The sequence below is a fragment of the Dromiciops gliroides genome, chromosome 4 (genome assembly GCF_019393635.1).
Source record: "Dromiciops gliroides isolate mDroGli1 chromosome 4, mDroGli1.pri, whole genome shotgun sequence".
Classification (NCBI taxonomy): Eukaryota; Metazoa; Chordata; class Mammalia; order Microbiotheria; family Microbiotheriidae; genus Dromiciops; species Dromiciops gliroides.
Window position 1 is genome coordinate 487,208,477 of NC_057864.1, and position 11,561 is coordinate 487,220,037.

Here is an 11,561-nt window from a genome sequence, read left to right on the forward strand (position 1 = left end):
ATTTTTGTACAAATATGTCTTTTTCTCTTTTGGGGGGATGTTTTTGGAATATAAACCTAGCAGTGGTATTGCTGGATCAAAGGGTATGCACAGTTCTATAGCCTTTTAGGCATAGTTCCAAATTGCTCTCCAGAATGGTAGGGTCTTTTCACAACTCCACCAACAGCAGATTAGCATCCCAGTTTTCCCATATCCCCTCCAACATCCAATATTTTTCAATTTTGATATATTTGCCATTCTGATAGGTGTGAGGTAATACCTCAGAGTTGCATTTCTCTGATCAATAATGATCTAGAGCATTTTTTTCATATGATTATAGATAGATTTGATTTCTTTGTCTGAAAACTGCTGGTTCGTATCCTTTGACTGTTTTATCAATTGGGGCATGACTTGTATTTTTATAATTTTGAGGTGGTTCTCTATGTATTTGAGAAATGAGGCCTTTATCAGAGATATTCATTTGAAGAATTCTTTCCCAGTTTTTCTACTTCCCTTGTAATCTTGGTTACATTAGTTTTGTTTGTGCAAAAGCTTTTTTATTTTATATAATCAAAATGATCTATTTTACATTTAATTTTATTTTCTATTATCTTCTTTGATCCTAAATTCTTCCCCTGCCCACAAATCTGACAGATAAATGATTCCATACTCCCTTAATTTGCTTATGCAAACCATTATATTTAATGGTCAATCACTTTGTTTAATGTATTTTATTATATATTCCAACCATGAACACTTAATATCACTCCAATTATTTAAGACTCTATGTCTAATCTAAGACAATCCCAAGGGACTAATGATGAAGCATACTATCCACCCCCATAGAAAGAACTGATAAAAAGATCACTTCTGGATTGTACATATGTATCAGATTGGTTGATGTCTTGGGGAGGGGGTAGGAAAGGGAGGGAGGGAGAAAAATTTGGAACTCTAAATCTTATAAAAATGAATCTTGAGGGAGCAGCTAGATGGTGCAGTGGATAGAGCCCTGGCCCTGGATTCAGGAGTACCTGAGTTCAAATCCAGCCTCAGACACTTAACACTTACTAGCTGTGTGACCCTGGGCAAGTCACTTAACCCCAATTGCCTCACCAAAAAAACCATAAATGAATGTTGAAAACTAAAAAAAAAAAGACTCGGGCAGCTAGGTGGCGCAGTGGATAAAGCACAGGCCCCGGATTCAGGAGGACCTGAGTTCAAATCCGGCCTCAGACACTTAACACTTACTAGCTGTGTGACCTTGGGCAAGTCACTTAACCCCCATAACCCTGCAAAAAACAAACAAAAAAACACAAAGGGCTTTTGGGGCAGCTAGGTGGTGCAGTGGATAGAGCACCGGCCCTGGAGTCAGGAGTACCTGAGTTCAAATCCGGCCTCAGACACTTAACACTTACTAGCTGTGTGACCCTAGGCAAGTCACTTAACCCCAATTGCCTCACTAAAAAAAAAAAGAAATAAAAAAAAGAAAAAAAAAGACTCTATGTCTAAATTGAATAGTTTGTTCCTTATGTGTCTTTGACTTTAATTCCTCCTCAAAAGTGTTTATTCTACCTGTTCCAAATTGAGCATTGTTTTCCTTGATGGAAGCAAAATAAATCAGAACTTACTGTCACAAATGGTTCTTTTTGTCAGTATAACCAAAAGTGGCTAGTTACCTGTTTTTGTTTCTTTCAGATTCCATTAGTCAACAACCCAGGTTTGGAGCCAAGGTAACAGATCGGATGCAGGACATTCACATGAAGGCATCATCCAAGAAAAAACAACCAAAGGTTCTTCCTTTGCATTCCAAGATGACAGATACTGGGAAATGTGATGTTAATTTAGAGAAACAGAAGGGCAACCCAAAGAGACAACCCAGACAAATAACAATCACTCCCAGAAAAACTTTTAGTAAAGGGAGGGTACCTGTCAGAAGTTTTAGCTTGGGGTCAGTCTTTGTTCCACTGTGGAGAAGGAAAAGTCTCAAAAAATGTGAGACACTTGGAACAAGCTCTGGGGATTTTTCAGACCTAGATATAAAGAAGAACCTTTCTAAATATAACAAATGTAGGAAGCCTTTCAGTTATCACTCAGACCTAATTAAATTTCATAGACTACATGGTAGAGAAAAACTTTATGAACAGAATGAATGTGGAAAAGCTTTTGGGAGACAATCAAATCTTGTTAGGAAATCAGGCAATCTTATAAGACAGAAATATTACAAATGTAACAAATATTGGAAAGCCTTTAACAGGAGGGGAGAACTGATTTATCAGAGAATTCCTCCTGGAGTAAAATTCTTTGAGTGTAATGTGTGTGGGAAAGCCTTTAAGGAAAAAAATATGCTCAAAAACCATCAAAGAATTCATACTGAAAAGAAACGTTTTAAATGTAACAAATGTAGGAAAAGCTTCAGCCAAAAAGAAAATTTTATTACCCATAAGAAAACTCATACTGAAATGAAATCCTTTGAATGTAGTGACTGTGGGAAAAATTTCACACGGAAGGAACACCTTGTTAGACATCATAAAATTCATACTGAAGTGAGATCATTTGAATGTAAAGAATGTGGGAAAGTCTTTGGTCAAAGGGGACACCTTACTAGCCACCAAAGAATTCATACTGGAGAGAAACCTTTCCTGTGTAGTGAATGTGGGAAAACGTTCATTGACTGTAAAGCTCTCAAAAGCCATGAGAAAAGTCACAGTGAAGAGAAACCCTTTGAATGTGATATATGTAGGAAAGCCTTCGGTCAGAAGGGACATCTGATTTCTCATCAGAGAACTCATATTACAGTGAGACCTTTTGAATGTAATATATGTAGGAAGTCCTTCAGTCAGAAGGCACACCTGGTTTCTCATGAGAAAACTCATAAATGTAACGAATGTGGGAAAATTTTCAGTGATAGTAATGCGCTCAAAGAACATCAGAGAACTCATACTAGAGAGACACTCTTTGCATGTGATAAATGTGACAAAGGCTTCATACAGAAGTCACAACTTATTAAACATCAGAAAACTCACACTGGAGGTAAACCCTTTGAATGTAATGAATGTGGGAAAGGCTTTCGTTCAAGGGAACACCTTAGTACACACCAGAAAACTCATACGGGTGAAAAACCCTTTAAGTGTAGTGAATGTGGGAAAGGCTTCAGCCAGAGGGAAAACCTTGTTAAACATCAGACAACTCATACTGGGGAGAAACCCTTTGAATGTAATGTTTGTAAGAAAGCCTTCAGGCAGAGAGCACACCTGTTATCTCACGAGAGAACTCATACTGGAGAGAAACCCTTTGAATGTAATGAGTGTGGGAGAGCCTTTGGTGAGAAGCGAAGCCTTAATAGACATGAGAAAACTCATGCTGGGGTAAAACCCTTTACATGTAATGAATGTAAGAAAACCTTCAGCCGAAGGACAGGCCTTATTATCCATCAGAAAGTTCATACTGGAGAGAAAGTTTTTGATTGTAATGTATGTGGGAAATCCTTCGGTCAGAAGAGATTTCTATTTTCTCATAAGAGGTCTCATGCTAGGGGATTTAAATGCAATGAATGTGGGGAAACCTTCACTAAGAATGATTTACTTGAGAGTCACCAGAGAATTCATGCTGGACAGAAACCCTTTCCATGTGATGAATGTGAGAAAGGTTTCACAAGGAAGGCATACCTTATTAGACATCAGAGAATTCACACTGGAGAGAAACCATTTAAATGTAATGAATGTGGGAAAGGCTTTGTCCAGAAGGTACATTTCATTTATCATCAGAGAATTCACACTAAAACAAAAAATTTTGAATGTAGTGAGTGTAAGAAAGCCTTTGGTGACAAGGTACTCCTTAGTAGACATGAGAAAACTCATTCTACAGTGAAACCTTTTAAATGTAACGAATGTAAGAGAGCCTTCAGCCAAAGGACAAGCCTTATTATTCATCAGAGATCTCATACTGGAGAGAAACCCTTTCCATGTAATGAATGCGGGAAATTTTTCACCCAAAAGACAGTCCTTCTTACTCATCAGAAAATTCATACTGGAGAGAAGCCCTTTACATGCAATGAATGTGGAAAAGGCTTCATCCAAAAGATAGTCCTTATTAACCATCAGAGAACACATACTGGAGAAAAACCTTTGCCTTCTGTTGAAAAAGGAGAAACGTCCAGTGATAGTAAAATACCCAAAAGCCAAGAGAAAACTCAACCTGGAGAGAAGCGCTTTTGTTGTGGCGAATGTGGAAAAGGCTTCTGCTGGAGAGCAAACCTTATCAGACACCGGAAAATTCACACTGGGGAGAAACCCTTTGAATGTAATGAATGTGGGAAAGCATTCATTGAGAAGAATTATCTTGTTGCCCATCAGAGAATTCATACTGGAGAGAAACCCTATGAATGTAATGAATGTGGGAAAGCCTTCAGCCGAAGAACAAACCTTATTACCCATCAAAGAATTCATACTAAAGAGAAACCTTTCCCCTGTAATGAATGTGGAAAAGCCTTTTGTCGGGGTAAAGCCCTCAAAAAGCATCAAAGAATTCATACTGGAGAGAAATTCTTTGAATGTAATGTATGCAAGAAGGGCTTCAATCACAGGGGACACCTAGTTTCTCATCAGAGAACTCACAAGAGAGGGAAACCTTTCTCATGTGATGAATGTGGGAAAATCTTTAGCCGAAGGACAGTCCTTGTCAGACATCAGAAAACTCATTCTGGAGAGAAACCTTTCTCGTGTAGTGAATGTGGGAAAGCCTTTGGTGAAAGTGAAACCCTCAAAAGGCATCGGAGAGTTCATACTGGAGAGAAACCCTTTGAATGTAATATATGTAAGAAAGCCTTTAGTCAGAAGGGACACCTGCTCTCTCATCAAAAAACTCATACAACAGTGAAACTCCTTGAATCTAATGAAGGGGGCAAAACCTTCAGTGAGAAGGATCATCTTACTATCCATCAGAAAACTCATACTGGAGAAAAACCTTTCAAATGTCTTGAATGTGGGGAAACCTTCAATGAGAATGAGGCCCTCAAAAAGCATCAGAGAACTCATAGTGGAGAGAAACCCTTTGAATGTAATGTATGTAAGAAAACCTTTAGTCAGAAGGGACACCTGCTTTCTCATCAAAAAACTCACACTGCAGTGAAACTCCTTGAATCTAATGAAGGGGGGAAAACCTTCAGTGAGAAGGATCATCTTACTATCCATCAGAAAACTCATACTGGAGAAAAACCTTTCAAATGTCTTGAATGTGGGGAAACCTTCAATGAGAATGAGGCCCTCAAAAAGCATCAGAGAACTCATAGTGGAGAGAAACCCTTTGAATGTAATGTATGTAAGAAAACCTTTAGTCAGAAGGGACACCTGCTTTCTCATAAAAAAACTCACACTGCAGTGAAACTCCTTGAATCTAATGAAGGGGGGAAAACCTTCAGTGAGAAGGATCATCTTACTATCCATCAGAAAACTCATACTGGAGAAAAACCTTTCAAATGTCTTGAATGTGGGGAAACCTTCAATGAGAATGAGGCCCTCAAAAAGCATCAGATAACTCATAGTGGAGAGAAACCCTTTGAATGTAATGTATGTAAGAAAACCTTTAGTCAGAAGGGACACCTGCTTTCTCATCAAAAAACTCACACTGCGGTGAAACTCCTTGAATCTAATGAAGGGGGAAAAACCTTCAGTGAGAAGAATCATCTTACTATCCATCAGAGAACTCATACTGGAGAAAAACCTTTCAAATGTCTTGAATGTGGGGAAACCTTCAACGAGAATGAGGCCCTCAAAAAGCATCAGAGAACTCATAGTGGAGAGAAATCCTTTGAATGTAATGTATGTAAGAAAACCTTTAGTCAGAAGGGACACCTCCTTTCTCATCAAAAAACTCACACTGCGGTGAAACTCCTTGAATCTAATGAAGAGGGGAAAACCTTCAGTGAGAAGGATCATCTTACTATCCATCAGAGAACTCATACTGGAGAAAAACCCTTCAAATGTCTTGAATGTGGGGAAACCTTCAATGAGAATGAGGCCCTCAAAAAGCATCAGAGAACTCATAGTGGAGAGAAACCCTTTGAATGCAACATATGTAAGAAAGCCTTTAGTCAGAAAGGACACCTGATTTCTCATCAAAAAACTCATACTGTAGTGAAACTCTTTGACTTCAAGGAATCTGGGGAAACCTTCAGTGAGAAGGATCATCTTGTTACCCATCAGAGAACCCAAACTGGGGGAAAATCTTTCAAATGTCTTGAATGTGGGGAAACCTTCAGTGAGAATGAAGCCCTCAAAAAACATCAGAGGACTCACAGTAGAGAGAAATGTTTCATATGTCTTGAATGTGGAGAAGCCTTCAGTGAGAGTGAGGCCCTCAAAAAGCATCAGAAAATTCATAGTGGAGAGAAATCCTTTGAATGCAATGTATGTAAGAAAACCTTTAGTCAGAAGGGACACCTGATTTCTCATCAAAAAACTCACACTGTAGTGAAACTCTTTGAATGTAAGGAATCTGAGAAAACCTTCAGTGAGAAGGATCATCTCATTACCCATCAGTGTACCCATACTGGGGTAAAACCTTTCATATGTCTTGAATGTGAGGAAGCCTTCAGTGAGAGTGAGGCCCTCAAAAAGCATCAGAGAACTCATACTGGAGAGAAACCCTTTGAATGTAATGTATGTAAGAAAGCCTTTAGTCAGAAAGGACACCTGATTTCTCATCAAAAAATTCATACTGCAGTAAAACTCTTTGACTGTAAGGAATCTGAGAAAACCTTCAGTGAGAAGGATCATCTTATCCATCAGAGAACCCATACTGCAGGAAAATCTTTCACATGTCTTGAATGTGGGGAAACCTTCAGTGAGAATGAGACCCTCAAAAAGCATCAGAGAACTCATAGTAAAGAGAAGTGTTTCATATGTCTTGAATGTGGAGAAGCCTTCAGTGAGAGCGAGGCCCTAAAAAAGCATCAGAAAATTCATACTGGAGAGAAATCCTTTGAATGTAATGTATGTAAGAAAACCTTTAGTCAGAAGGGACACCTGATTTCTCATCAAAAAACTCATACTGCAGTGAAACTCTTTGAATGTAAGGAATCTGAGAAAATCTTCAGTGATAAGGATCATTTCATTACCCATCAGAGAACCCATACTGGGGTAAAACCTTTCATATGTCTTGAATGTGGGGAAACCTTCAGTGAGAGTGAGGCCTTCAAAAAGCATCTGAAAATTCATACTGGAGAGAAATCCTTTGAATGCAATGTATGTAAGAAAACCTTTAGTCAGAAGGGACACCTGATTTCTCATCAAAAAACTCATACTGTAGTGAAACTCTTTGAATGTAAGGAATCTGAGAAAACCTTCAGTGAGAAGGATCATCTCATTACCCATCAGGGAACCCATACTGTGGGAAAACCTTTCACATGTCTTGAATGTGAGGAAGCCTTTAGTGAGAGTGAGGCCCTCAAAAAGCATCAGAGAACTCATACTGGAGCAAAATCTTTCATATGTCTTGAATGTGGGGAAACCTTTGGTGAGAGTGAGGCCCTCAAAAAGCATCAGAAAGTTCATATTGGAGAGAAATCCTTTGAATGTAATATATGTAAGAAAGCCTTTAGTCAGAAAGGACACCTGATTTCTCATCAAAAAACTCATACTGTAGTGAAACTCTTTGACTGCAAAGAATCTGGGGAAACCTTCAGTGGGAAGGATCATCTTGTTACCCATCAGAGAACCCAAACTGGGGGAAAATCTTTCACATGTCTTGAATGTGGGGAAGCTTTCAGTGAAAATGAGACCTTCAAAAAGCATCAGAGAACTCATAGTGGAGAGAAATCTTTCACATGTCTTGAATGTGGGGAAGCCTTCAGCGAGAGTGAGGCCCTTAAAAAGCACCAGAAAGTTCATATTGGAGAAAAACCCTTTGAATGTAATGTATGTAAGAAAACCTTTAGTCAGAAGGGACACCTGATTTCTCATCAAAAAACTCATACTGCAGTGAAACTCTTTGAATGTAAAGAATCTGAGAAAACCTTCAGTGAGGAGGATCATTTTGTTACCCATCAGAGAACCCATACTGGGGTAAAACCTTTCATATGTCTTGAATGTGGGGAAGCCTTCAGTGAGAGTGAGGCCTTCAAAAAGCATCAGAGAACTCATACTGGAGAGAAATCCTTTAAATGTAATGTATGTAAAAAAGCCTTTAGCCAGAAGGAACACCTGATTTCTCATCAAAAAACTCATACTGTAGTGAAGCTCTTTGACTGTAAGGAATCCGAGAAAACCTTCAATGAGAAGGATCATCTCGTTCCTCATCAGAGAACCCATACTGAGGGTATACCTTTCAAATGTCTTGAATGTGAAGAAACCTTCAGTGAGAGTGAGGCCCTCAAAAAGCATCAGAAAATTCATACTGGAGAGAAACTCTTTAAATGTAATGTACGTGAGAAAGTTTTTAGTCAGAAGGGACACCTGATTTCTCATCAAAAACCTCATACTGCAGTGAAACTCTTTGAACATAATGAATGTGAGAAGACCTTCAGTGAGAAAGATCATATTATTACCCATCAGAGAACCCATACTGAGGGTATACCGTTCACATGTCTTCAATGTGAGGAAACCTTCAGTGAGAATGAGGCCCTCAAAAAGCATCAGAAAATTCATTCTGGAGAGAAACCCTTTGAATGTAATGTACGAAAGAAAGCCTTTAGTGAGAAGGGACACCTGATTTCTCATCAAAAACCTCATACTGCAGTGAAACTCTTTCAACATAATGAATGTGAGAAGACCTTCAGTGAGAAAGATCATCTTATTACCCATCAGAGAACTCATACTGAGGGTATACCTTTCACATGTCTTGAATGTGAGGAAACCTTCAGTGAGAATGATGCCCTCAAAAAACATCAGAAAATTCATTCTGGAGAGATATCCTTTAAATGTAACGTATGTAAAAAAGCCTTTAGTCAAAGGGGACACTTGATTTCTCATCAAAAAACTCATACTGTGGTGAAACTCTTTGAATGTAATGAATGTGGGAAAACTTTCAGTGAGAAGGATAGTCTTATTACTCATCAGAGAACTCATAGTGGAGAGAAATCTTTCATATGTAATGAATGTGGGAAAGCCTTCAATGAGAGTGAAGCCCTCAAAAAACATCAGAAAACTCATACAGGAGAGAAATCCTTTGACTGTAATCAATGTGGGAAATCCTTTGGTGAAAAGGAACACCTTATTACACACCAGAAAACCCATACTAGAGAGAAAGCCTTTGAGTGTAGTGAATGTGGGAAAAGCTTCAGCAGGAGGGAAAATCTTGTTAGACATCAGATAATTCATGCTGGGGAGAAATCTTTTGAACGTAATAAATACAGGAAATCTTTCAGCCAGAGGATGCACTTCATTTATCATCAAGGAATTCATACTGGAAAGAAACCTTTTGAATGTAGTGAATGTGGGAAAGCCTTTAGTGAGAAGCGAACCCTTAATAGACATCAGAAAACTCATACTGGAGTGAAACCCTTTAAGTGTAATGAATGTAAGAAAGCCTTCAGCCGAAGAACAATCCTTATTATCCATCAGAGAACTCATACTGGAGTGAAACCTTTTATATGTAATGAATGTGGCAAAGCCTTCAGCCAAACAGGACATGTCATCCGACACCAGAGAACTCATACTGGAATGAAACCCTTTGAATGCAATGAGTGTGGGAAATCTTTCAGTGAGAAGGATCACCTTATTACCCATCAGAGATCTCATACTGGAGAGAAACCCTTTGCATGTAATGAATGTGGAAAAGCCTTCAGCCGAAGGACAATCCTTATTACCCATCAGAGAACACATACTGGAGTGAAACCCTTTGAATGTAATGAATGTAGGAAAACTTTCAGCCAACGGGGACACCTCATTTATCATCAGAGAATTCATACTGGAGAGAAGCCCTTTGAATGTAATGAATGTGGAAAAGCTTTCAGCTGGAGAGCAAACCTGCTTACTCATCGTAGAACTCATACTGAAGTGAAACCCTTTGCATGTAAAGAATGTGGGAAAACCTTCATTGAGAGGCAAACCCTATATAGACATAAAAGAATTCATACTTCAACAAAATCCTGTTCAATGTAATGAATATGGGTAGGCTTTTGGTGAGTCAGACCATCATCAGAAGAGAAAGAAGACAAAACTGATACCCTTTAATTTGTCATTATATACAGGAAAGCTTTTAGTGAGAACAAAGTACCAAAAAACTGCCAAAGATCTCATACTGGAGAGAAAGGGTGCTGTTCCAGCTAGAGTGACAGTTGTTAGCACACATGACAGGATGGTCTGGTTGAAAGCTGACTACATATATTATCCTAGTGCAGTTTGCCCTTATTCACCAGTACAGACTTCTATCTGCCTTTCCCATTTCAACCTATCTGCTGACCTCCAATTCACATTTCCAACTGCCTTTCAACACCTCAAACTGGACTCCAATTGACATCTTAAATATCTCTAACATACAATTCATCTTTCCCCCTCCCCCCTTCCCCTTCTACCTTACTTATCCATCCACCCATGTCCCGGGCTCATAACCTAGGAGTCATTTTGAACTCGCTCTTTCCCCACCATCCTCATATCCCAATCTATTGCCAAGGCCTTTTGATTTCACTTCTACAGCATCTCATATAGGCCCACTTCTCATCACCTCACACTTGGACTCTTGCAGCAGCCTGCTGGTGGGTCTGCCTGCCCCAAGTCTCTCCCCATTACAATCTATCCTTCCTTCAACCATCAAAGTGATTTTCCAAAAGTGACGGTCTGCCTATGTCACTTCTCTACTCAATAAACTCCAGTGGCACCTGTTGCTTCTAGGATCAAATACAAAATGCTCTGTTTGGGATTCAAGTCCTTCATAAGCTAGCCCCCTTCTGCTATTTCAGTCTTCTTAAACTTCACTCACCACTGTGTACTCTTTGATCCAGTGACACTGGTCTCTTGGCTGTCTCATGAACAATACATTCCCATCTCTCAGGCATTTCCTCTGACTGTCCCCCATGCTTGGAATGTCCTCCCTCCTCCACTCCAACTGCTGGATTCCCTTAAGTCCCAACTAAAATCCCTCCTTTTACAAGAAGCCTTCTCCAACTCCTCTTAATTCTAGTGCCTTCCCATCGTTATTTCCTATTTATCCTGGCTATAGCTTGCTTTGTATATATTTGTATGTTATATTTTCCATTAGGTTGTAAGCTCCTTGAGAGTAGGGGCTGTCCTTTGCCTTTTTTTAAAAAAAAGCTTTGAGCTTAGCACGGTGCCTGGCACACAGTAGGCAATAAATGTTATCAGTTCACAAAGAAAAGACAGCAGAGCCCCCAGGGAGGAGTTCAGAAGATGAGTAGATCAACTCCCCCTAGGACTCAGGTCATGGTTTCTAGAAGTTCTGCTCATGGGATGCTATTCCAGGTAGGGGAAAGAGAAGGACAGCGTCAGCAAGATAAAGAACTGTACAACTGGTATCCAGAGATACCATCAAGTGGCATTAGACTTCCATAAATCAGTGGAGCAAATGTGACTGATTCAGGATTTGATTTTTGAATTGATCATTTCCCCCAAACTACTGCGATGTCATTT

General features: G+C 39.3%; 1 protein-coding gene across 1 annotated transcript in view; it reads left to right on the forward strand.

The window, feature by feature from the left end:
- The window catches only part of LOC122754473, a 32,037-nt gene extending 20,940 nt beyond the window's left edge, over positions 1-11,097 (forward strand). The window contains exon 6 of the mRNA XM_044002952.1: positions 1,675-11,097. Within this exon, the coding sequence (XP_043858887.1) occupies positions 1,675-10,076 (8,402 nt within the window). The 3' untranslated portion in view covers positions 10,077-11,097. The remainder of the gene's footprint in view (positions 1-1,674) is intronic.
- Positions 11,098-11,561: the final 464 nt, after the last annotated feature.